Here is a 27950-nt window from a genome sequence, read left to right on the forward strand (position 1 = left end):
CTTTTCTCAAAGTACACTGAAAACTATAAATAGAATTTATCTTCCTTTTGTTATCATGTGCTCAGCGTCTGATATCATGAGACACACGTGGCTTTCTGTCAGTCACGCTTGAGATTTGTTTGGTCCTCTGGTGGGATGATTGGATTCTGCCAAAAATAATGATGCCCACCCTCACTGAGAATTTATCCCCATCAGAATTCTGTTTGAATCAGCACACCAGGACTGCCTGGAAGTGCACAAACTAACTGCACTAAGGGACTTTCAGTGGGATCAGGTCACAGAATGTGGCCAGTGCTAGGTCCTGGAGAAGTGAGGAGATGGGAACATGCAGAGGGACATGAATGGCTGCGTTAATTGTGGCTGCTCCTGGATCCCTGGAAATCTCCAAGGCTAGGCTGGACAGAGTTTGGAGCAGCTTGGAATAGTGGAAGGTGTCCCTGCCCATGGCAGGGGGTTGGAATTAGATATCTTTAAAGCCCCTTCCAACCCAAACCATTCTGGGCTTCTATAAAAGGTGAAACCACCAGCTCTGTGTTACCAATAAGTTCAATTCAGGAATTACATTCAAGAATTGCCTTGTTGCAACAAAACATTAACAGTGAATTGATGCTCCCTGGTCCAGATGTGTGGTGTTGCATCATAAAAGAGTATTTAAAATGTTGTTTACCTGCAAATAATAGGTAACTTTTGTAATCTTGTCAGATCTCATTTTGGCCTCCCCACAAGTCAGTAAGGTGGCATCTGCCTCTGAAAATGTATTCTGTGTGATCCTTTCATGTCCCTAGCAGAGCTGTTTATGCATGCAGTCATGATTCTCATGCAGTTTTTGCAGTTTACTTAAAAGCAACATTCTTTTCCATACCAGCAGTTGTCACTGCTGAAAAGAAATTAATCTACTCCCTTCTCATCCTCTCCAATTTCTGTCACTAAATATTTAAGAGAGCTTCAGAATAGTTCTGCATAAGACATACACCAAAATTTTTGCATGTATTCAAAAGTTTTGAATAATTCTGCAGAAGACATACAGCAAAATTAGGATGACAGTGCAAGGCGAAGAGAGCCTTTGCCCAAATGCAAAATTAGGAGTTTAAAATGCTAATTTCTGACTTCCTTATGTCAATGCTCATAATGGAGAGAGAGTGTCTTCTTCCTTTTCTCAGCAAAACTAGAGATTTTTGCAGGAACTGTAGCACCCACAGCATTAGGTTATGGTACAGATTTTATGCACAGAATGGAAGGCAATATTTTGCTTTCTGAACCAGAGATTCATTGATGATGTGCTGCATCTTTTGTGGGGAGGGAGATGGGGTTTTCCTTGTCACCTCTGCAGAGGAGGCAAGGAAATCACCACAGACCAAAAGGCAGAATTGGTGATGGGTGTTTCTGTCCTTGGTGACATTCACCAACTTGCAGTTGTAGATTAAATACAAGATCCATTAACAGTAAAGCATACGTATATTTATGAGCAGCTAAGAGTTCTGAATTTGAAAACTATCATCAAAAAGCTGAAATTATCTCCATGCAGCACATACGTGTGCACTTGTAAAATTGCCTCAGACAAATTTTTTTGATTGTTTAAATGAGATTTATACAGATTCGCCATAAATGAGTACAGCTCACCCTGATACATCGAATAAAGACATGTGAAGAAAAAAACATAATTATCTGGCTTTCTCATTTTAGAACATCCATCTTTGTATCTTCCAGGACTTTTTTGTCTAGTGACATTTTTAAAAACCTGTGCCATAGCCATGCTCACATAAAAACAATGCAACCATACCCTCACTCTATTCTGAAATGCATTAACAACTGCATTTTGAAGGGATACAATTTTTCTGGGATGTATGAAAGGAAATAGTGCTAATTTAGTGATTTGGGTTCAAACTCATTGTGAAAATAATTTTATTTATTGCCACATTACAACCTACATTCTTTTAGCAAATCATCAAGTTGCTCCAATGCTGCATAATTTAACTTACTCCTGAAGTTGAGATTTTTGGAGCATTGTTTGTCATAAAAAATTATTCACTAGTTGAATCACTTTTTAATAAGATTTTTTTTTTTGTCTTTTCCAAACTACAGTTTAAATTATTTGTAAAATGCTTATTATATAAATAGCCAATTATTTTAATAAGGTTCATTGGAAACACCAGGAATAGTTGCCCTGAAGATGTACTTCTACAGTGTAAAATTAAATGGTAAGTTACTTAATGGGACGAAGGTTTTCGTGCCAGTATTCATTAAAAGTAATTAAAAATGAAAAATCTGCTTCAATACATATTAAAACTTTTAAAGTACCAACTGCTTTAAAACTAATAAGGAACATCCTGGCTGGGCTATCACAAAATTCCATTAAACTAAAATTACCTCAGATGAAAAGCCATTAAATAGGCATTTAAACAGGTAAATAGAAGATCAGGAAATAACTGACTAGTCCAGTGTTGGAAGTATGACTCCACAGAGAACACTGTAATAACTTTTCAGTGGCTATAAGGAAAAAATAAGTATTTTGCATAACAGAGATTAGGTACCTATGCAGAGTATAATTTCACTGCATGGCCTATTTTATGAGAGTTCTCAAAATTGAAATAGGGATGAAAAAGCATCTAAAAATACACAAAAAAAATCTTGTTAACAGCACAAGATGTATCACTACTGTGGCAATAATACTTGTAGAGCCCTGTCTTACACTAAATCCTTTGAAGTAGACAATTTAAAGTGGAAATGTATTCTGAAATGCACTTAATTGTCTCTTTTCCCTGATTATTTTTTTTAATTATTATTTGCCAGTAGTTTTACATTTAATCCAAGCATTCTGATACCGGTGAGTATAGTTACTATTGTGTGGAAATGAAGTCACTTCAAAACTTTAAATTTAATTTTGAATTTTTTTTAAGTGAGGGTAGCTTAGGGTCAAGTGCCACTACAGAATGCAAAGAAAAGTAGGAAAATGCTATAAATAACGAATCAATTTTAAACTGGATTTCTAAATACATGCCACTATTCATTTCACTGCTGCTATCACAGAATAACTATAGTTATAAAATTGAACAGAAGTGTAAACTGTAGGTGGAAAAGATAAAAAAATTAACTGGTGGAGAAAGAAATTAGTCATTATAAAAAGTGCTGGTTTGTCTAAATTAAGGATTTTACTTACCATACCAAATTTAAGAAGGCATTAATTAAAATAAAACTTAAAAATAGTCTCTACTTTTCTTTTTCTCAGAAGCTGGATTTTTTTTTTTTGCAAATCAAAGTGAAGAGGATCATACTGTATATTGAAATTTTCCTGAAACAAATTGACCTAGATTGTTACCAGGTAGCATGAAATATTTTCTTTTTTTTTAATATATATATATATATATTTATATATATTTATATATATATATATATATATATATATAGTAAGAAGTCTAGTTACAAAAGTATATTTAAAAACATGTAAACTAGAATTTTTAAAGAAGCCTAAGGAGAGATAAAATTGCTCTGGAAAAAAAGAATGTAAGGATGGTTGAGAAGCAGTTTCTGAAGGAGTTCTGGATAGGAACTCCAGGATAATATAATGTAAAATATTTGTAGTGAATGCCTCAGGAAGAATCCTAACAGACAGCCCTGTGGTGGATTATCCTGGAGGACATTTACCACAGCACCTTGTACCAAAAACAGGAGGAGGAAAACTTTATCTGGAATTAGGAGAGCAGGGGAAATAAGGGTGGGGGAGCAAGGTTTGTACTTTTTTAGTCTGCAGTGTAAAGCAGTTTTCCTCTCTTTCTGAAGATCAGATAATCAGGATATCTGAATAGTGGATCCCTTCAGCGTGACACATAACACTTGAAGTTCCCTGCAGGTTCTTTTGGCACAGTGTTTTTAGAGCCTTCTGTGGTTAGCAAACTGGCTTTGAAAAATCTGAGTTTTAACAGATGCCTGTGGAACGTCAATGCATCCAATTCAGATTTAATAATATATACTAAATTGCTGTATTTCATAGGGATTATGCCACACTATTTTTAAAAAAAGTCTCACACCAGTGTTGAGCCAAACACGTGCTAGTGCTTGTTTTTGCATAATCCTAATTAAGTCAAGGATCAGTTATAGCTGAAGTTACAGTTTATCTGTTTACATAAATTACAAACAAACATTCATTTGGAACATGTTAGAGACCTCCTTAAACCTCTAATTAAGCTTATTAAAATAAGTCATTATCATGACAATTATATATATATTCCTTATCTTTAGCCAAATATTGAAGGTCATCCACATGTGCTTTTTCTGATGCATTTTCATGCTGTTCAAAAACATTTATTTACTTATTTATTAGCTTTCTAGAGGGAAAAAAAAAAAACAAACCAGCAAGTTAACCTAATTTAGGAAATCTTTACAGTTTAGGCTTGTTTTTATAAACTGTATGAATATGAGGAAGAATGCTTTGATTTGGGTTTTTTGGTGGTAAATATTTTAACAAAAATGTCATGCTATTAAAGATGTGCCTTTCTGTATGTGAATTGCTGTAATCCTTCAAATTTTATCATGTCACTGAGTAGCTCACTGTTAAGATAATTTTATTAAATTTCAGTTTCTCATGAACCAGATTATTTACCAAACAAAACCAGTATAATTTCATTCTTTACGATGGAGCTTTGCCATTTAGGATTTCTTAAAATATTTGGCGCTTGAGTAACTTGGTGCAAATAGAAAAAGAGTATGTAAGCTGAGTTTCATGATACTAGGAAATTCATAATAAAAAGTCTGACCATCTGAAAGCTCAAGCTTAAACAATAACAAGGTACTACATAATTCTGCAAGCAAGATCATACATTTTGTGTGATCTTATTGATGTGGTATTGACTTGTGTAATTAAATCTTTCTGGATCAATGTACACTAAGGAAAAGACACCTAGAATGAATTTTTAAAATCTATAAAGAACCATCAATCAACTACAAGAACAGCTTAGCTTAAACACCAACTTAAAGATAATTATTCCATATTATCTTTTTGTCCACATTATGCCATATCAGCTTCCAAAAGTAAAGATATTTCAACATTTTGTCAGCTCTACAAAAATTTTATTTTAAAGTACAATGGTGTAAGGATGTAACTGGGGTTTTCTTTAAAAATATTGAAATCTGGGGCACAGGAGGGAGTGTGAAGTTACTCAGATTGGGAGTTGATCTTTATCCACTGTATGGCTGTGGCCCTTCCCAGAAGCCAATTAAGCAACAGATATAGCTAGGAGATTTTGTTGTTGTTGTTGTTGTTCCTAAATTATACTAAATTTTATCCTAAATTGACTTTGTTATGGGGAAGAAAAATATTTGCAATATTAGTAAAGAATAACTGGATTTTGTTAGACCAGTTCTCCTAGTGAAGGCCACAAGGCTTCCAGTGAAGGCTCTTAAACATAAATGTTGTTTCTATGATGGGCCAACCACTTTACCAAGACAGAAGATTGATTTTAAAACATGACTTAAGGTTGAGATGAGCAGCCCGAGTGTGATCCAGAAGGCAACATGAGAACAAAATCAAAATATAAGGAAGGAATGTTCTGGTCAGCAGGAGAGAGCTTCAGGAAGCCTGCATGGCAAAAGGCAGTCCTGGACCAGAAACAAGGGCTCAGGTGGCAGGAACCAGGAATTTGGGCTGTGAAAAGAACAAACAGGCAGGAGACAGGAACAAGACACTGATGTGAGCTCACAGGCAAAGCACAAGGTGTGTTGGCCAAAAAAAATGCAGTTAAATTGAGCTTATTGGTCCCTTCTTCAGAAAAAGACAGGCTTATACCAAGCAGCTTGCTGAAGGACTCAAATAGCTTTATGCAAGAGTTAAATATTTTATTATGACAGCTGCATAATTTAAATACCCATTTCATGGGGTGGGAGGCAATTTTTCAGGAAAGCATGTGTGACTATATTTAACAGGTAGAACCAAAAATGGGGGCTAGGCATTTTTAATTATGTTACATTTACAAGTACCAGTTTTTATTAATGTTTTATTAAATACTTAGAGGATTAAATAAGTGTGTATATATATATATATATATATATATATATATATACATAAAATCCATCAAAGGAAGACAAAAGGAAGACAGAAATCTGCCCCTTGATGGTTTTCCAAGTCACTGTGTGACACAGCCAAGTTCTCTATTACCTTCCTAATTTCTGACAATGTAGTTTTGTTCCAGGGTACACCACAACTGTGCTTCAAACACTAGTATGCTTAATAACTTTGTGATTATGGATTGATATTAGGAGATAGGAAATGTAAATGTAACCATCTGCAGCACAAAAAGAAACCTTAGCATAGCCTTTACTTCCTAATCAATTCTCTCAGCCCTTCAAGCTATTTCTTTCAAGAAACAATATGTTAGCAGAAAATTTCAGTTTCCCTGTTCCTGCAGCACCTTGAATTTCAGAATTCCTCTTCAGGGAAATCATGAGAGGTTGGGCATTCGGGTTTTTTGAGGCTGGGGGGTTTGGAATGGTTTTGTTTGCATTTTTAATTTTGTTTTGTTTGGGTTGGGGGTATTTTTGTTCTTCTCTGCTTTCTTTTGCTTCTTGGGTATTGCAGTTCCACTTGGTTTCCTTTAATTTTATTTATTGTTGCTTGTTTGTTGTTTTTTCATCTAACTGGACACTATCTAGAGATCCAGACTTTCCTTCTGCCTTTTGATGAGTCCTTTTCACTCAGTGTTTATCGGTTTTACCACCTCCCTCTGTGAGGAACTCAGATTTCTCTGGCAGAATCCAGGTCTCTGTGTTTTATTTTTTGCAAAGCAAAAGGATCTTCCTTGAAGGTAAGGCCTAACCTTACCTGAAAAATCATGAGCATCCTGCAGTGATTTTACTGTGCATTATTAATTTACATCAAAAGAAAACCTTTATCCTTCTTATGTAGGTAGGTTATGTGGTCAATGAAGAATTAGAAGCTGATAACAGAAAGAGATTTTTCTGTATGAGTCTTTATTGCCTGTAGGAGCAATTACTCAAGAAACTCTAATATTTTAAAATTGCTAGTGAAATTTGCTTCTTGTCATGATAACATAACAAAGTTCACGTTTTTCAGAAGGAAGGAACACACCAGCTGGTGTGAAGTGTGGTATCAGAATTGGCACATCTGGGAATTTGAACAAAATCTCACCACAATTCATAGGAACCATCCTTAATTAATCATCACCTGCATGTTCAGTCAAATGAAATAATAACAGGGAAATATATAACTCTGTAGAAATTATTATTTAACCCATATTCAAGAATTTTTTTCAGTCTTTAACATGGTTTAGTTGACTTTCTTTTCAACTAAGCTCATCAGACATGATGCAATGACCAATCTTTCCCTATTCGTTCATCAAATATGACATATTTGTTTGAACTGATGGGACTCAAGGTTCTGAAATTACTGGGAAAAAATCATTGTGGAAGCCAAGTAGCAAAGATAATAAGTAACAACTTCCATCTTTCTGTTCTGATCATTGCTGATCGCTCCGTGGGGATGGAATATGGGGATTGCTATAAAAGGATGTGGCACTCCAAGCTCGGCTTATTTTTCACCATCACCACACAGACAATATGGAATATTCTGGAAAGCTGTGCATTTTCTCCTACATATTTCAACAGGAATGGTAAAGTGGAAAATTAAAAAAAAAAAAAAATCTTGAGAACTTATTTTCTTTACACAGAAAAGCTTTTAAGAGGATAAATTACCACCTGCATAGTCGGAGATAGTGAGAGATAGTTCATATGTTCACTTAATGTTTTTTGGTTCACAGCGACCTTGGTTTTTTCTCCCCCACAAATGTGTTAGCCTGTATTAAAATGATGAATAACCTGATAAAAATGTAAGGTTAATGGGCTTTGCTGAAAAAGGCAAATAGGGAGCTGAGGAATCTTGTTAAATTTTATAAATACATATAAAGGATTTAATTTAGAACTGAGCAGGTCTGCTCTTTGGTCATTTCCCTTGGCAGGTTTTATTTCTTGAACTCTAAGTTGTTACTCCTCTTGTTCATCTTTAATAGAAAAAATTCAGCTAACTCTAAAATTTTATTATGCCAGTATGTAATATTTTTATAAGTGAGAAATAGAAAAATATGAGGGGTTAAAAAGAAGCCCAGGGATCCATTGCTATCATTAATTTTAGCATAAAAAATCTGAAAACTTTTTGGTTCAAACAATTTAATCTAGTCTTCATATTTCACTGAAGACCTGTCTCTACATTTCTGTTCACAGCAATGGGAAGATTCTACTATTCACTGTATAAAACACTGATTTTTAAAATACAGATTCCTGGAAAATGAAAAAAAAAGATCAAGTTGAAAGTACAGAAGTCAAACTACCAAATATCAAGCAACTTTGTTGACAGAATTGAATTCTTCTTCACCTGAGCAAAGCCATGTTGTATAAGATTTAGACATTTTTGTATAATTTTCTTTAGTGGCATCTTTAGTGGATGCCAGAAAAAAAAAAAAAAATTGGGACAGAAGCAAATTCAATACAACAGCAAGGAGCATTACTTCAATTTCCAGTGATTTCCCATATTATCTGCCATGTCATAATTTACCACATCCCCTATCTTTTTAAAAATATTTAACTGTGCAGTCTTTTTGGACAATGACATATGCAACATTTCTATAAAACATTTATAATCCATTCAGAATAAAAATAAATGTGGAGACTGAGAAATTTAATTATGATGCATCAATATAATCCCTCTGCCTATTTAATGTTGACAGAAAAATTCTGCGTCACATTTGAGGAAAGGAATCTGATATTGCACTTCAGGTTGCTACACTGAAAAACACAGGGGAGTTTTATTCTTGCAGAGTTTGACAAAGTGTACTGAAAAAGAGGAACTCAAGTGAGATTACCCACCTTTTCTGTCTTTTGAATTTAATGAAATTTGCTGGCTTCTAGATTGAGTTATTAGTTTCAATTTGCCCACTAACTCATTCACAGAAAGGAAAATTTTTTAGATGGTTAAACAGCCTTGTCAATTACATGTTTAATGAATTAAGATGAACTGAGACACATCCTTAACTGGCATCTGTTGATAAACAAGTAGCTATATTCCTTGAAGTTGCAAAAATCTCTACTGATTACTCCATTAGAACTACTACAATTTGGATTTTTTGGGGGGTTTTTTTAGGCCAAACTTTTGGCCTTAATATCATCTGGAAGTTACAGTGGAAATAATTGAGCAAAACTTTGAATTATATTGTACTGCAGGACATAATAAAACATCTATCATTTATTTGTCTTTTTTTTCAGTTCTTTTAAGCATGTGTTTATTTACCATTTCTCTGCTAATCCTGGTATTCTCTTGTGTGCTTCCTGCAGATGTGAATGAATGTGAAGCTGAACCCTGCAGGAATGGTGGAATCTGTACAGATCTTGTTGCCAACTATTCCTGTGAATGTCCTGGTGAATTTATGGGAAGGAACTGCCAGCAGAGTAAGTACAGCATGGTTTTGAAACTTTATTTTTTAATAATACAAAATATAAGAATTTATTTTACAGGAAAAAAAAAAAAAAAAAAAAAAAACAAACCAAACCAAACCAAACCAAATTAAAAAAGAAAAAAAAAAAACTAAAAAAACCACACACACCAAAAAACCTCCCAAAAATAAAGCAAACAAACAAAACAACAAACGAAAACACAACAAAAATCCCACAGTGCTTTAATGTACTGTGGAAATACTTCTTTACACATTAGAAACCTCAAAATAGCCATCTTATTCCTTGAGGGAATTTTAGAGACCAAATCTGATATGATGGAACCATTTGCAAAATGTGTAAAAAAATATTTATAGTTAAACAAGAAGTAAAATAGTATCATGTAGAAAAATTAAAAAAAAAATACGGCTGGGGTTTTGTCTCATCAAATATCCTGTCTTCAGCAATGTTATCAGCAGAAATCAACAAGTGTAGAAACAGGAAAAAAATATGTGTTATTTGCTCCGACATGTCTCTAGCCTCTGAAATTTGGACCACTGCTTTGTGGGGAAGTTATTAATAAAATTAACACTCATTAATGGATCTGTCCTGGGAACAATCTCATGATTTTTTCAATAACATGGACTGTGGATGTACCATGAAGGTCTGATTCCTAAAGTTCTTCATGTATGATACACTAGGTAATCCTGAAGACCAAAAATAACAAAAATAGAATAAACTGCTTTGACACAAAATGCAATATACCTTAACATTTAGACATTGGGGGTTGTTGGGTTTAAAACACTGTAAAGATGAAAGCCTGTCGGTTTTAGTCAAACAAAAGATGTTAAAATTATGGTACTGTGGATAAAGCAAATATAGTTCCAATGTATATTACCATAAAAAGAAACAGGAATGTATTTGACAGTGATTTTAGTAATGTTGGATTTTATGTTCAAAATACCTGAAATACTGGGCAAATCGACATGGAAGAAAGGGAGCTTCTAGTGCAAGGAAAATTCTATTCCATGTAGCAAAAAAAAAAAAAAACCAAAAAAAAGAGAAAAGGCTTTCCAAGTTGAATCATAAATAAATGAAACCATAACAAAGCTGAAAAATATTATCATTTTTCCTGCATTCACATTGTGGATGTATGGGGGAGAATAGAGATGAAAACAGGATGGACCAATAACAACAAAAGTTTATTTGAAGTGGCTTCAGTGAATTCCCAGATTTATACACAGCAGAAAAAAGATTTGAGGCACCCAAAATAATGTGTAGAGAGGAATAAAAGATGAAGATTTGCTGATAGAAAGTCACAGGTCTCTATGGCTACCTGAAAGAATTTATTAAAGAAAAGGCAAACCTGTCTATTAAAGTGTTTTTCAGAATTTGCTGGTGAAGCAATTCATGCATTTCCTTATTAGGGGCAATTGAATTGCCATTTGGAATTCTACCAGGAATCTCATCCATCTCTTCAGAGTTTATCCCTTCTGTATTTTGGCTGCATCATGAGCACTGCTCAGATAATAGATCACATAAACCCAATCTCCTGTTTTGCTGGAAATGGGGTAGTCAGAGCTATTACTTAAGTGATCATTGCATTTCCTGAACCATCATCTGCTATTTTATATTCCTTTTTTTTAATAGATGTATATGTAGCGACATACAAAAGTAACTTTTTGTGTGAAGTTGCATACCTCATATGTTAAACTGAATTAAGATTTATGCATATGTATATATAAGCACAAACACACATTTCAAGTTTTGAGCGCATATAAGAGAAAGTATATATGTGTACAAAAAAACCTGAAATTCTCCAGTTTATTGAAATAGTGAAAGAACTCTGCTGCTTTATTGCAAAATATGTTATTCACACTCTGTCTTTCTGGGTCTTATTTTGAGGGATTCATACTGATGTAAATATAAATATATATATAGTTTATCATCTCTGTAACTTGCAGGATACCATTTTCTACAGCTAGGCTTGAAAATACTTTTCTTTTTTTCCCCATTAGAAGTTTGGTTATGTCATCACACTTAATTACGTAATTACAAGCAGTTATTACACATTCTAATTACACCATCAAAGTTTTACACATATTTACAGTAATCATATAATTAAATACTGTTATGCTAATTACGTAAATTACTGACTGCTGTCTCAGAATTACCTCACAACACTCAAAGATTCCTGAGTCACATCACAGAATATGTAAAATATCCTAGATGTAGAATGAAAAAAACTGCAAAAGTGCATTATACAAGCTGCTTTTCCAGGATGCATTTCTAATAATTTATCTAGTTTGTTATAGCCCAAATATCACTACTTTGCAACAAGGATTTGTCATGTTACTCATCAGCCTCCTGTACTTTGTGTCAGACTGTTTTTCCTACACCACCACCTACGTTTGTCCTCTTTTTTAATTCCACCATTTGATTTCACCACAATTAATTCCTCTTAGTTAATCTCCTCAATAATTCCCTTCCATTTTATCTCATGTGTAGCACTTTTCAGGTGTGACACAACTGTTGTGCTACAGCCAAATCCTGGGAGCTTTGTGTGACACCCACCCCAAACCCTTCCGAGTAGTCCCAAAAGCCTCTGAAAGAGCTAGTGCAGCTAGTCTCAACTGGCCTGAGAAGGAAAGGGTCAAAACCGAGCACAAAAATCAAATAAAATGAGATTTAAACCATATTTGGACCACCTTGACCATCTTCTGGGTCTGTTTCTGGCATGGATGAGATTCAGAGTTGTTTATATTCAATTCTTTCTTTATTTATTTTCTTTCTTTCTTTCTTTCTTTCTTTCTTTCTTTCTTTCTTTCTTTCTTTCTTTCTTTTTTCTTTCTCTTCCTTCCTTCCTTCCTTCCTTCCTTCCTTCCTTCCTTCATCCTTCTTTTCTTTTTTTCTTTCTTTTCTTTTCTTTTCTTTTCTTTTCTTTTCTTTTCTTTTCTTTTCTTTTCTTTTCTTTTCTTTTCTTTTCTTTTCTTTTCTTTTCTTTTCTTTTCTTTTCTTTTCTTTTCTTTTCTTTTCTTTTCTTTTCTTTCTTTTCTGTCTTCTCTTCTCTTCTCTTCTCTTCTCTTCTCTTCTCTTCTCCTCTCTTCTCTTCTCTTCTCTTCTCTTCTCTTCTCTTCTCTTCTCTTCTCTTCTCTTCTCTTCCCTTCTCTCCTTTCTATTCTTTTTATTTTTCTCTCTCTCTTATTAGCCATGGCTGGTTTTAGAAATTCAGGCATAAATGGCATTTAAACCAGCTGCTGCTCTCTTCTGGAAAATACAGGATGAGGCAAAATCAGGGTAAAGTGGAGTGTGACAGCCTCAAAACATATCCAGCCATTCTGGAATGAGCTTATCAGCCTGTTAAGAGACACTTCAACGAACATCTGGTATTTACAGAATCTGCCTGCAGATGTTCAGCAAACACAGAATGGGAAGAAAGCACCTTTCCCCATCCCCTGACTGTACAATTTAAGCTGTGTGCATTCCATATTACTTCCCAGATTTCTAAGGCCTCGGAATTTCTTTGAAGCAGCTGCATCTCCTTCTGCTGTCCCACTCTCTGCACCAATTTCTTGCTCCTGTGCTGAATTCAAAATATCAATTGTGATCACGTTCATTACAGCTTTCCTTAGTCTTGGAGTGTCCATAAATAAAAATAAAGTACTGATTCCAAAACAGTTTCTCCTGTGGTTAGAGGTTTTATATGGATGTTTTTGTTTTTTTTTTTACTTTGTGGATTACATCATTCTCTTCTCTTGCAAGAACTTTCATCAGTGCCAGGCTGTTTGCATTATTCACTGCAAATCTTTGTATTGTTTTGTTAAAATTTTTTGTATTGTATTGTTAAAATCTCCCATCATCAGTTTGGGTGGAGAATTGCAGTAATATGTGAGCAGTTCCACAGGTGGCTTTTTGATCACTTTCCCTTCCATTTTACTTCCATTTTAATGTTTTTAATCAAGCAGATGGTACCAGATAGTGGACAACTTACAATTCCACCACTGTGCATCTTGGAGTTGTGTTTTGCTAAATGCCAAGAGCTGCTGCCATTAAAGCATAAGACAAATTTTCTCATGCTTTTTTCTTTAAATATCTAGATGAAAATAGTCATTATAAATATTTTTTTACATATACCATGGCAGCTTCACCTCCTTTTCTCCTGTGGATTCAACATGCCCATATGTAGGAGAACTGCATTCAAAGCAAGTGCACCAATTTATTTGTCTAGCATGTCAGAAATCCTGCTAAGCAGTGTACCTCCACCTTGTTTTCATTGATTTCCTCTGCTTTTATGGTTTAGTACTCTGTTGTGTTTCTACTGCTCTTGGTTGCCTCCTGCCTTCCTCTCTGTGGAAATCAAAGTGGTATTTTCTTCCCATTTACATGAAAATTCCTGTTCTTTCAATGTCTTTTTAACTTAAAAAATTATCTGAAGACCTTTCGGATCTAGGCATAAAGAGATGTTCAAGACTTCTTCTTACATGCAGCCTTATACTCCCAGACTAGATGGTTTCATCCAAAGCACACTAATGCATTATGATTTTAGAATTTTCCTTCCCTCAAAATAATCTCCAGGGCATGACCCTGAAGCTCACGTGATTTTTAGTGTGGGATAAATAACTTGTTTTGTAATAGATCCTTATTCCTTTTCGTGCCATCTGTGTTTCACCTCTGTGTCCTCAAGGCAGAGTGTTGGGTCTTTTTGGCTTCAGGTGCTTGTCCTTTGAACTGCTCTGCTTGATGCTCACACTCTTGGTGAGTTTTGGACATCTCTGTCTTACAGATCAACCTCTGACCACCCCTGGCCCAGCAGGGTTCAGGGCTGATAAAGCCTCCATGCTTAGGTTCAGAAAAACCCTACTCAAAAAAGACATGAGGGCATAAAAAGTGCACAGACCAAATGAAACAATTTGTGAAATATTAAAAAGCTGTGTTTTCTGGGGGAAGGTTTAGTGCTGAGTAAAATTTTGCCTTGCAGGAAATCTGTGTTTTCAAAATATGGATAGGGATCAGAATTTTATGATTTTCTGAAATCAATGAATGTGGTTAGGGGATTTCTGGTGAACTCAGCTCATGGAATTGACCTGTTAAAATTAAGCTGCTAGGAACTGAATGGTAAAGGAGATCCCATCGCATATATCCCTTGTTTCCAGATTACCTGCTGGAGAACTGTGGTTTCAAGGCTGAGATTTTTTGTTCACCTTCAGTAATGTCTTGGTGTGAAAAATCAGGTGCCTGCTAAGGAAGGCAGGAGCCTCCCCTGGAAGGGAAAATGTAAAGCTCCTCCCTCTGAATTATTATAATTTTGAAATTAAGGGGCTCCCAGGCAAAGATGTGGGAGTAGGAATAACAGTCCTGTATCAGGAAAATTAAAAATACAAATGCAATAGTACAAAATAAAGCAATGGCAGAGTCAGAAATGTCCTGTCCCCTGTGGGTCAGGGAGTGGCTCAGCCCCATCCCAGGGATGGGATGGGATCCTCTGGGAATGCAGTGGGGATAAAGCTGCTCCCCTGGGAATGCAGGGGGAAGGAAGCTGCTCCTCTGGGAATGCAGGGGGAAGGAAGCTGCTCCTCTGGGAATGCAGGGGGAAGGAAGCTGCTCCTCTGGGAATGCAGGGGGCAAAGGCTGCTGTGCTGTTCCCAGGTCAGATTGTATCCAGGTAGGAATGCTCGGCTCCTCCCCTGGGCGCAGCATCTCCCCATGGATGATGGAATTTTCTCAGCCATGCAGGGACACTCAGTGGCCAAGAACAGAAGATAATTGATAATTAATGGCTCATTACAGCAGATATCTCCTGGAGGGAGAATTGGCTGTGGAAGAGATAAAGAAAAAACTGCCCAATGAAGAGAAAATAACTGCCCCACCTCTGACAGATGGGGATAGAATAAACACCCCCATTTCCAACCTAAGACAAGTAAATGCATTGAACTTGCAGTGAGCCACTGTGAAACCCTTCACCTGCCAGGAATCAGCACAGACTCGAGTTCCCTAAATTACTGAGTATCACAAAAACCTCTGCCAATGACATTTAGGAGGGCATACTCTTCCCTACAGCTCAAAATATCAATTTGACTAATTCTGCCATTAATGAATTATGAAGTTTAAGTTTATTCTTGATAGTTTTGAGTGCGTGCCTGTTTCATGATCTCAAATCATGAATGTAAAGGCAGAAATCATTGGAATACAAAGCTGGACAAATATACTAATGGAGGAGTGGCAAGGGGGGGGGGGAAAGAAGGTAATTAATAAAGCAGATCAGTTCTTTAATACAATGAACATCACAGCCACACACTTATTGGGCTGGTACAAAGGAATGGCAGGGGAAAGAGACTGGGAATGAAACCAAAGCTTAACACCAGTTAAAAAAATATTAATCTAGCCACGGTCTAATCAAACAAGAAACTCTCCTTTAATTAATTTTTAAGGCTAAGAGAAGAGTTTATTTAAATTTTAATATTTTTCTTGCTTTGTTCAACTTCAGAGGTCATAAAATTTAAAAGCCAGGATTGTCATTTTATTGTCAGCAGAGGATAAACTGCAAAAAAAATTCTGTAAATATCAATATTCTTGCTAGTCATTGTTTAGATGACAAGTTCAGGACTTCCATGGAAAAATTATGGAAGTTTTATAGATATGCATATATATGTGTGTGCATGTGTTGATGTATGTATATAAAATTATTAATCATGGAGAATTAATTTTTTAATGTCCTCAGGTAGTTAATTTATCATTCACATGATATCAATTGTGGATTTATGGGATTATGTGGAGTTAATCTCATACAAAAGAAATAATGAAAAAAAAAATGTGCCTCAAAGAATTTTATCTATTTAATATCAAGTTAATAGTACTAGTGTGAGCTCCCTGGATTACAGAAATGTCTTGGAGCAGAAACACAGACACTTTGAAATTGCAGGAGGGAGAATTTTTACATGTCAAATGTGACTTTAGGCCATGTAATTCAACTCAACCTCAGTAATTTGTCCTTTACTGAACATACCAGAAGAACAGAAACAAAAATTATTTCAAAAGTAAGAATTCTGCTTTATGCACAACTTTAACTATTTCAGCTAATCTTGAATGGAATATAATTTCTATATTTGCATTGGACAAAATCCCTCTTGAGCCCCTTGCTGAAAATGATGATTTTTGCTGAATCTGCACCACTCTATGAATCTTGTCTGGCAGGCATTTCTGCTTTCATTTGGTATGAAAGTGCAAAGAGGCAGAAAATGTTATAGAAACGACAGAACACGTAGTTAACATTGAAATGTTCTCCCAGGCATTTCAATGACCTAGTGAGAAATATTAATCAAACTCCAACATTTCTAAAACCTTCAAACAAAGCTCCACCCTGGCGCTTCCACTGGGGATTTTCTCTGCCCAGGCATCCCGTGCAGGGCACAGAGGTGTTTGCAGAACTGGGCTCAGCAGATCAGAATTGCTGTTCTCCCATACAGCACAAAAGAGAAATGAGACTGATCTCGCCGTGTTTGATGTTGAAACAAAGTCCTCAGCCCTGTGCTTTTGGGTACATTTTCATCTTGCTCCTTTGGCACTGTGCAGAAACATCTCCCTTTGAAAAGTAATTTCTCAATATCTTGTTTTGATTAGGCGGGGGAGGATTCAATCTTCACCTGGCAGAAACTAAATGTAAAATACTCAGGCAAGCCCTGAAGGCCTAACAGGAATATTTAAATGTGTGATTGTTTCCTTACTCCATGAGTCATCAAGTGTAATAGTAGCTTTTTTGCGGTGTCAAAACCCACAATATTAACTCAACCCTGTATTCAACCCTTTATTGTTGACTTTAGATTTAACCACCTTGTTGTGGCAACTCACTTGCCATGTTTTCTTTAACCCATGGATCTTCTTTTCTAAAGGGTTTTTGTCATTCTTGCCTCAGTCACCCTCAGAAAAAGAGGATGGAGTCAGGGATTCCTTCTACCTCTTTCCCTGCTGAGGGAGCACTGTGAATTTAGCTTTTTACAGAATCCTAGACACTCACAAAGAGTAGAGGAGAAAAGAAAAATCCTCATTTTATAAATATGATCCACTGTTCCTTTGTTGGAAGAACTTTTATGTGCGTTTTTATGTGTGGCAAAGTCTATGACAATGAATATTTCAGTATTTCTAAGCCTTAAAAGAAAAATTACAGCACTCCATTATTCTCAAAGTAGCCCCTATAGCTCTTAAGTTCCTGGTCTGGTCAATAATGCACATTCTTTTTTTATGTCCTCACAGAAATGAAAAATAATTTGCAGGTAAGAAATTGGTACTATAAAAGAAATAAAAGTTGGACTATAGACTGCAGAAGGAAGCTCAAAATAAATCACAGGTTATTATGACCAAAAAAAGCCTCCTAAAAGTATGGAATGAAAAACTACTAATGATTATAAGTATGAAAAGGGGTATATATTAAATATAAACATATAAAGGTATATTAAATATAAAAAATTTACAGCTGCAGTCAGTTTAAAAAAGTTCCCAATAGCCAAGTCACAGGAACATTTTGAAATACCTCATTTCAAGGCTTATTATATAAGATATTGGGTATTTATTTCCAAATGGATTGATTGTGGAGGGTGGCTTGCCATAAGAATTAGCCTGGTCTTGTTTGCTTCTACCCTTTGTTGGACACAGGAATCATCAATTTGAGTAAAACCATCTCCAGGGCTGTACAAACTCCTCAAAATGAAAATTAACATCTCAAGCTCTGCAGTAATTAACAAGCCAGGCACAGAGTAGACTTACAAGTGAGCGTGGCACAAAACTTGCAGAACGTGGAGGTTTGAAAGCTGACTCACATTTTGAAGTTACATTTAGCCTTGGAGCTCGAACCAAGCTGTGAAACGTGAAAATCCATGTGAACTACAGGTGAAAAAAAGTAAAATAGAATAAAATAAAATAGAATAAAATAAAATAAAATAAAATAGAATTAAATAGAATAAAATAATAAAATAAAATAAAATAAAATAAAATAAAATAAAATAAAATAAAATAAAAAGGAAAGGAAAGGAAAGGAAAGAAAAGGAAAGAAAAGAAAAGGGAAGGGAAGGGAAGGGAAGGGAAGGGAAGGGAAGGGAAGGGAAGGGAAGGGAAGGGAAGGGAAGGGAAGGGAAGGGAAGGGAAGGGAAGGGAAGGGAAGGGAAGGGAAGGGAAGGGAAGGGAAGGGAAGGGAAGGGAAGGGAAGGGAAGGGAAGGGAAGGGAAGGGAAGGGAAGGGAAGGGAAGGGAAGGGAAGGGAAGGGAAGGGAAGGGAAGGGAAGGGAAGGGAAGGGAAGGGAAGGGAAGGGAAGGGAAGGGAAGGGAAGGGAAGGGAAGGGAAGGGAAGGGAAGGGAAGGGAAGGGAAGGGAAGGAAAGGAAAGGAAAGGAAAGGAAAGGAAAGGAAAGGAAAGGAAAGGAAAGGAAAGGAAAGGAAAGGAAAGGAAAGGAAAGGAAAGGAAAGGAAAGGAAAGGAAAGGAAAGGAAAGGATGAAATAAAATAAAATAAAATAATAAAATAATAAAATAAAATAAAATAAAATAAAATAAAATAAAGAAAATAAATAAAATAAAAAAGAGAACCCAGTTACACGAGCCCCAAATGAACTAAAGTCCCCACAGTCAGCACAGCTCTCCCACCTGCAGCTCTCAGGAGGAGAAGGAAATGGGAAGTGTGGAGTGCTCATCTTCCCACCGAGGGGAGGTCTGGGCTCCTGCTGCTCTGGACAGACGGACACCCGGGCACTGGGCAGCCCTGGCAGGGACCTGGCAGGGCAGGCTGGGGGCTGGAAGCTGCTCCAGTCCCCAGCTGCCACTTCTTCCACTCGCTCATTCCATCAAATGAAACCAGGGCTTGCACGGGGATGAGCTGGCGCAAAGGATTTGGTGGCGGCGCAACAGGGAGGGAGAAGAAATTTTGTTTTCTTTTGGTCATGCTGATGGAAAAGAGGGGCTCAGAAGGGTGCAAGTGGGTTTTTGAAATGAAGTAGAGTGAAAACATTAAATACTTACAAGAGCGCCTTCCAAGAAGAGCAGGCAAAATGTACTTTTATTTAAATTTTCCTTAGATCAGTGACTGTATTAATGCTGAATGCAATTTTGTCATCTCTTAGTTTGGTGCAGATAGAAATTTTCTTTACAGAAAATATAATGTAAAACTTTTGCTTTTTAGAACACATTAATATCCATGCCTGATTCAACAAAATCTGATAGACCTCACCCATAAACATGATTTCCCTCCATTGGCAAACTGTATATTTGATAGCAACATTGCATGCCTTCACTGAAGATCAGTTTCAGTGTGTAGTTTGCAATATTATATTTATTGTCATTCTAATAATATCAATTCCCATTTATGCTCCTGTTGCTGAAATCTAATTTTGTAATTACACTCTTCCTGTTTTATACAAAACTCAATTTTACCCATCTGTGATATGAGCTTTCATTGTAGATGCAGCACAAAATGTAACAGTGTTGTAATTCATTACATCAAAGTTAGCAAAAATCAAATAACGCTGGGGAATTCACAACTTCAAACCAAATTTGAATCCTCATGTCCACTCTCAGCAAAAGATGATTCTTTTTCTTCAGTAATTCTGAAAAATTTCCTTGTTCTTCTGGATAGGATCTTCCATACAGGAAGCTGAATATTAATTTTATTGTTATTAATTATACCTCTTCATCTGCTTTTTCTTACCTCCTGGTCCCTTCAGAATATCTTTCACAATGCCTTTTTCCCTTCCATTCAGTGTGAATTTGAGTGAGTGTTTGGTTTCACTCATTTTTAGGCATTAAAAGATTTTTTTTTTTCATGATGAAAAAGGTCGGGTGAAAAATCTTCAAGAATTAAATTTCTTTCCCAAAGTGCACAATGGAATCAGTTCAGTCTCATCTCTGCTGAAGGTGTAGTGCGTTTTTCACTGAGTTTTCTGCAGGTGAAATGGGGCACAGGTCCTTTAAAAGCTTTAATCCTTTAATCTTAGACATAAAGATATATCTGCTGGAAGTAAAATGGGATTTAAGAATGAAGTGCAAGGTGTCTTCCCTCTTTATATATGTTGCATTTATCTAGAATTGATTTTACATTGCTTTAAATATTGAAACACTATTTTTGGTTTTTTTGTTGGTTTGGTTTTTTTTGGTTTTTTTTTTTTTTTTTTTTGGTATTTAGTGATGGAGAGTGCTAATTTCAGAGAATTTCCACGCTTTAAAAAGAAAAAAAGTGGGGTGGGTATAAAGCCTAATTTTGAGGCCAGCTATTCCAGCTGCAAAGTACAAGGAATAGCAGGCCCAGTGATTCACCAAGATTACTAATTTGGTAAATTAGTGGGAAAGAAAGGTGGCAGAAGAGTAATTTTTGCAAACAGCCAAAACTGTCCTTATCCAATGTGCCCATGTGTAGGAAATTCAATGCAGAGGAATGTTTCCTTTTGGGAAAGATGAGAGGCCACCACCCTCCTCTGTGGCTGGAGAAGGGAGAAGCAGATTCCAGTCTCTGATGTAACTGGAATTTTTTATGCACATTGGAGCACTGGGGCATGGATAAATTATTCCAGGTCTGATCAGACAGGGAAGGAATTTCCCCTTTCCTTTCCTTCATTGTTATTCTCAGTTTTGGATGCAAACAGGGATGGTGAGGAGACCTGGCAGCCAAGGGCTCACGTCCCTCCCTTGATGCTGAGTTTTGCTGAGATTAAAAAAAAAGGCAATTTGGGAAACAAATTTCCCTGCTCTGTTAATCCCTCCTGCAGCTGAATTAGCAAAACAACCCCCAGGTGTCTTAATGCTTTGGTCCCTGTAAATCCCAAAGGGATTGGAAGTCACAAGGAATTTTACAAAGTGAGATTCAGACAATAAAAACATTAGGAAGTTTCTGGGGTCACATGAGAATTTTGCACTGGCAGTGAGGACATGGAGTGAAGAGAGTATTGGAAATTTAAACTGTTTTGTTTGGTTGGTTGTTTTTTTTTTAACTTAAAGCGTTTTTGATAAATCATTAAGGATAACTAATAGCTTAGTTTAGTGCTATTCTTATTTCTTAGAATCAAAAGAACCAAACAGGTTGGCCCTGGTAATTGCACTACAATTTTGTCCTGTGCAACTTTATAAGGAATTTCATAATTCAGCTATTATTGGCACAATAAGGCCTCCTGGCTCACATTCAGACTCAAGGGAAATTGGTGCATTTACACCTATTTATGTGTTGCTGACAGGTAACTTCACCTTTGCCTTTTCTTGTAACATTTATGAACGGTTGTTTTTACACAGATAGTAGTGAAAGCTACAAAATCATTCTATGCCTCTTCAAACGCCTTCAAAAAGCTTTTTGTGAGATTAGGTGAGAAGACTTTTCTCCACAATAAGTTCAAATGTTCAGATATATTTTACTCTTAAAACAAAAAATGCCAAATTATTTGGATTTTAGTGACTACATGATGTTACCTAAACACTTGAAATGTAAGCACCACAGTTATGCTGGCTTCATTGATGACGTTTATTTTTATTTTAGGAAAGACTATATTATTACTTAGCTTTTCAGCTGAGAAATAAAACTCTCTTCTTGGTAATCCCCTAACAAACTTTTTTTTTCCTGTGTAATATGAAATCATTGGATAATTAGATTTCCAACAGAACACCAAGTAAAGAGCCTATAAACAGCATTAAAAGTATATGCTTCTGAAAAAGTAGCTTTTTAACATTTAGTTTCTGTTCTAATGGATGTATTCATTATATATACAGTGTTTTCTTGGAGAGTTTATTTTTAAATATGCTACTTATATGAATTTTAAGAAAAAGGATTCTTAGCTAAATTTCACTACTATGGCAGTGGCAAATTCTTAAGAATGCAAAAATCCTACATGTTAGAGCAGGTATTTTATCACTGGATGTGTCTCTGGATGTGGTAATGGCAGGAATATTAAAAGTTCACCCCTGATCAGTCTCTTTAGTATCATCCTTGGACCTTCAGTGCCAGAATTTGTTCAGTTCCTTTTTGAACCTTTGGGTGCTGCATCTTCTGTAAGGCTCCAGAAGATCATAATCCACAGTGCCAAGATAGACTTTTGTTCTTTTTTTTTTTTTAAAACAGGCTAAGCTGAATTCTTGTGAATTTCAGCGAGTGCTCCCTAATTTCAGTAATGTCAAGGGGACAAGCAGCACTGTGTTCATCTTGCCAGTGTTTATGTGAAGTTGTGCCCCTCCTAATTCTCCATCTTGAGCAATCCTGTGCTCTTTGCACCTGCAGTGGACATTTCCAAGTTCAGCACAGTGCAGGGACATTTCAGGGATTTTGTCTCTTCCCTTTGAGCACATTGAAGTTCATCTGTCACCTTTTTGAGCACTCACTCAGTTTTCCACGTCCTTCTGGAGCTGCTCATCATCTGGGCAGCATTTGATCCAGAGAGCTTCAAATTGGACAATTTCCCCATTCAAAATTTCCTCCAGGTCGCTGATGAGTAAAACTGACTCCAGCAATGACCCTTGGGAATGCCACTGCTAACATTTTGTCCTGAAAAGACATTTTCTGTTCTGTAATTAGACTTCTGGCTATAGCAGGGCCATTTCACCACTCCCTGGAAAGATCCTTTCATGTGGAACCTCATCAAGTGCCTTCTCAAAATCCAAGTGTGCTGTTTCCGCTGAATTTCCTTTATCCCTGTGCATATCATCTCTATTAAAGGACTGCAACCAGTGAACCAGAACTGCCATTTACAGGGGGGATATTGTCTCTTTTTCACACCTTTTCTTAGGTTTCTTGTGACCTTAATTATAGAACTATCTATCAGTAAACCTCTGCAGTTCCCAAATCTTTTTTTGGCCCAATTCTTAAAAACACTGTGCCATGAAATTACTTCAGTACTAGAAAAAGTAGTGTAAAAAAAAAAAAAAAAAAAAAAGCCTGAAAGAAACTTAAAATCCTTCCTGCTTACTATTTTTTTTTTTAAATCTCAGACTATCCAAGAGTTTCCTAACTTTATTTTCAGTCTGGGTCCTCAGCATGGAGCCTATAGAGCACATAAGGCCCAAAGTTAATCTTAAATTAGAGCACATAAAAGCCCAAAGTTAATCTTAATCTTTCACAATTATAAAAATATGAAAAAGGCCTTGATAATAGAAGCAGACGACAGTCACTCGGCAATAATGGCACACTTGAGAAGTAGAAAGTAACATTCAATTTCTTTTTATTTGATTAGTCCTGATGGCCACTGCTCACACACATGGACTGTGCTGGTGGTAATAGAATAATGCGCTGCTTTTGGAGGAGATGCTACATCAGCGTAAAAAGGGTTTAATCTCTTTGGACATATCAGCAAATAGGTGGCAATTCTTCCCATTACTGTCTGAAGAGCTGCCTTGTGCTGCGTGGAACATAACCAATCACCTCATTTTCATGTCACTTCCTGCAGACCTGAAGCTCAGCACAGCATCCTGTGAAAAGTTTTGCTTGTCTGAAAGTGTCTGTGTGCTTGTTAGCTGCTGCTGAGGCAAACTGGTGAAGACGTGGCCTTTGATGAGCATTGTTTTATTTGAAGGCATAAAACAAGATTAATCATACCTCAGTGTTGCAGTATCACACTGTCTACTAACATCCTTGGGAGTCACACTTCAGGAATCAGAGTAATAATAAATAAAATGTTAATAGGTCAAGGAAAGCTATTTTGTTTTGTTTTAAATGTGGGGAGCAAACTTATGGAGATAAATGTCTTCTGTTAATCAGATTTCAGAGGTGAATAGCTTTATAGAATAACCACATTCAGGAATGTGAAAATATGCTGTTTCGTGGTGTAGTTAGGAGTCACCTTGAAGTTACAAAGACTGTGACTTCTTTTTTATCTAGACAAAAAAAAATCTGACACTCACTGTCACTGCATTTTCTCCAAGTCTACTGAAATGCAAAAAAAAAAAAAAAAAAAAAGTGTTTGTACATTATATTTTGCTATTTCGTTTGCACTGTGATTGACTAGAAAGAGGAACACATGATCTGCTTGCTGCCATGTCCCAGTGGAAATGCTGATTAAATTGCTTGAATGGGAATGAAAACATCGATTTGGTCGTGCCCGTAGGATGAGTCCTCAGAACAATTAACACGAGTAGTTACAACAGAGCTGCTCAATATCTCTCAGATCAGAACATTGAATTGTAGAGAAAAAAAAATAAAAACAAACCACTTGAGGTACCAGGCCTGAGCAAACAGTTTGATCAGCTGCAGAATGATTGAAATATCCAGTGGCTGAAATGTGCAGAGCTGAGCTGTGTTGTGGTCACGAGGATTCCCCAAACCAGCCCATAAAATGAGACACGGGATAATCAATCCCAAAGCAGCACCAAAATGCTGAAACTAGAGATTTTTCATTCTTTAGTAATGGTCTGATTATCTAAATCAGATTTATAGCTCACATGACTGTCGTATTGCACTATCTCCTTTGGGCAATGGTAATTTTAAATTCATTTTAGAGATCTGTGGAGTTTTAAAATTTTAAAAGTTAGTGTTCCATGGACAGGTCTTGCACAACCTGGAATTAATTCCAAATGAAAACCTGCCTTTGTGTGGGAGGGCTTAGGCTTTGCTTGTATTTAAAAATGATGTTTTGAGAGGAGGCATAAGAAGCAATAGTTGCTCATGGGAGGAAAAAAAACAAGTCACGAACATGAGAAGAGATGAGATGGCACTGAGAATGTGCCTGACAAAAAATAAAAATTAAAAAAAAAATTAAAAAACTTTAAAAAGGACAGAAATGAATTTTTTAAAAAGGAGTATTTAGGAATACACCTTGCACTGGTACACTGCAACGAGTGCTGCTGGACCACTGCAGGCCAGCCACAAAACAATTAATGGGATAATGAGCTGGGGTGGATAACTGTCCTTCAGACAATGTGTGTGCTCTGTGCAAGCAGGACTGAAGTCAAACTGAATGTACAAATCCAAACCAGTGCTTCAAATAACTTCAGGTTTTAGCTCCTCTTCAGTCTGTCGTGGTACAGCTCACACATATGGTCTGCACGCACTTGCAAAGCCAGCAGCTTCTGGTAAAATGAAAATACTCCTTGCTCCTCTACCTTCCCATGGAAATGAGTAAGTAATTCCTAAAATTAGAACTTCTATTTTTTAAAAGTATGCTGATTATCCACACAGCTACCAGGAAAGAATTTATTTGGTATAGGAAAGGAATAATATTTGTTTGTCAGCCATCATCCTAAAAGGCTGGGACTGGTTGGAAGCAAAATATTTTCATAACTAAATTTGTTTTTAAAATTTGGAAGTGTAAGCACATTATGAAACTGTACTCTCTATATATATATATATGTATGTATGTATGTATGTAAATATATAGTGTTCTGCCAATGACTGGCTCCCAGGGGAGATAAAGTGCTAATAAACAAATTATGTGTTATTATTTCATGTAAAACTATACAGTACTAGATGAAGTCAAGTACCTCAGGGACAAATCTTCACCTTTTTTAAATAAGAGAAATAAAGATGCTGTTCCAAAATCTAGAGAAAAATGTCAGATTATTCCTTCTTGGGAAGGAATCCTCTGGGCTGGTTTGTTGGCAGGAATTTCCTCTCTGTCAGCGTTGATTTGAAAAGAACTGGAGCTGCAGCAATTTGGAACCACAGATAGGATAAGATTGGTAGGGCCAGCTATTCTAGCCACCCTCCTTGAGTAGGACATTTCACACCTAGGCCTGTGTCTACTCAGGATTTTGGTGTCTCCAAAGACAGATTTCTACAAAAAAAAAAAAAAAAAAAAAAAAAAAAAAAAAAAAAAAAAAGAAAAAAAAACCCACCCAACAATATCAACAAAACCATAAGACTAAAAATACCACAGAAAAAACAAACCAAACAAACAAAAGAAACCAACCACCAAACAAAACTTGAATCACACAGACCTAAAATGTAAAACCAACTCCATTTTTCTTGTGTTCAAATGGCATTTCCCATTTTAAAGCTTGGTGTTGGAATTTCACATTTTAAACCTTGGTGTTCACAAGACATTTTTTCACATGGATAAGATCTCCCTGAGCCTTCCTTTCTTCAGGCTGAACACTTCCAGCTTTCAGTGTTTCCTTGTAGGTCAGATGCTCCATCTCTGCCAGTTCCAAAGTCACATCCGCCATTTTGTGATCATTTTGTCAACAGAAAAATCAAAGTCCAGGATGTTGTTTATTTTATTTATTTTATTTTATTTTATTTTATTTTATTTTATTTTATTTTATTTTATTTTATTTTATTTTTTATTTTATTTTATTTTATTTTATTTTTTATTTTATTATTATAGTTATTATTATTATTATTATTATTGATATTATGTTCCTCTTCTTCTTCCTTCTTCATTCCTTCTTTTCTGTGAAGCCCAGGTCTGTTTACTAGTTACCTCTAGCTCTGCAGAAAAATAGATCAACATATATATTTTAAAGTATTGTTTTTCAGTGTTTTTAAAATTCATCGCATTAATTTCACTTAATTTTATCCTCCTAAACCTAGGTACTAAATTGAAATAATCCTCCAGGTTTGTTCTTGGTCAGTAGACACAGAAAAAAACTAATTACATCTATCTTGAATGCTTTCTTAACAGATGATGAAATTATAAAAAATATGGTTTAGGCTTGCCTGTTTCCTCCCACAAATGACAAACAGAGCCTGAGCAGCTAGTCTGGGGTATATATGGAATTTTCAGATGTCTGAAGCTGAGTCACATGAATTGCATTCCTTGTGTTTGTTTAGTTTGGTTAGATATTTCTCAAAACAATTCAGAATTATGTCATTTTTATGGTTTAAATAGATGTTGATAAGGAAAAAATAAGGAGATATTCAGAAAATCTGTAGTAGATACCTATGCTTAAAATACACCACGGAGTCACAAATAAAATATCTCATTTTACTGCACTGCTATACTAAAAAAATAATTCTTCTACTACATATATATGTAAAACCAGAACTTTCTGAATCTACATTCTGATTTTTTTTTTCTCACCCTAATAAAAGTGCATGACCCTTAAATTAATTCTGTCTTTTTAACAGGGCTTCAAGCCCTGAACCATAAATCTGTTTTACACGAATAGAAGGTCGTATCTACACCGAGTGGCTTCTGGGAGCAAGATCTAAATGGAGATATCTGAATTTCCAGTTATTAATATGTTGGATGGGTTACAGAAGAAGATGGAAACAGCTTAGAGACCATAAGGGCTGTTTCTGTGTAACCAGATTTAAATTACTGTCGTTTGCATGCAGTTTGTGTCCAGTACACTGAATATAGCTCATATTTAGCATCTCACTTCAGCAGGATGTTGTAGAATATTCCCATCCTTTTACTCCTTTCTGAAGAACATGTACCCCATTGTAATGCAGAATTCACGAGTGCCAAAATATAGTTTTTAAACTATTCCAATGAATCCCTCTTATGACAATTTCAATGAACACATCTTGTAACAAGCAATGCTGTCAGTTCTAGGAACAGTTGCTGTTCTTCTGGAGGGGGGAATAAAAACAATGCCAAAACCACAAAAGGCAGGAAGAACATCTCCAGGCAGCA

At 35.9% G+C, this 27950-nt stretch overlaps 1 protein-coding gene across 2 annotated transcripts in view; it reads left to right on the top strand.

Annotated features, from left to right (window-relative positions):
• Window positions 1–27950, top strand: part of EDIL3 (EGF like and discoidin domains 3) — a 238745-nt gene that overhangs the window by 126480 nt on the left and 84315 nt on the right. For both annotated transcript variants that reach the window (XM_021551870.2, XM_021551869.3), the window contains one exon: window positions 9334–9447. In XM_021551870.2, the coding sequence (XP_021407545.1) occupies window positions 9334–9447 (114 nt within the window). The remainder of the gene's footprint in view (window positions 1–9333; window positions 9448–27950) is intronic.

This window comes from Lonchura striata, chromosome Z (assembly GCF_046129695.1).
Source record: "Lonchura striata isolate bLonStr1 chromosome Z, bLonStr1.mat, whole genome shotgun sequence".
Lineage (NCBI taxonomy): Eukaryota > Metazoa > Chordata > Aves > Passeriformes > Estrildidae > Lonchura > Lonchura striata.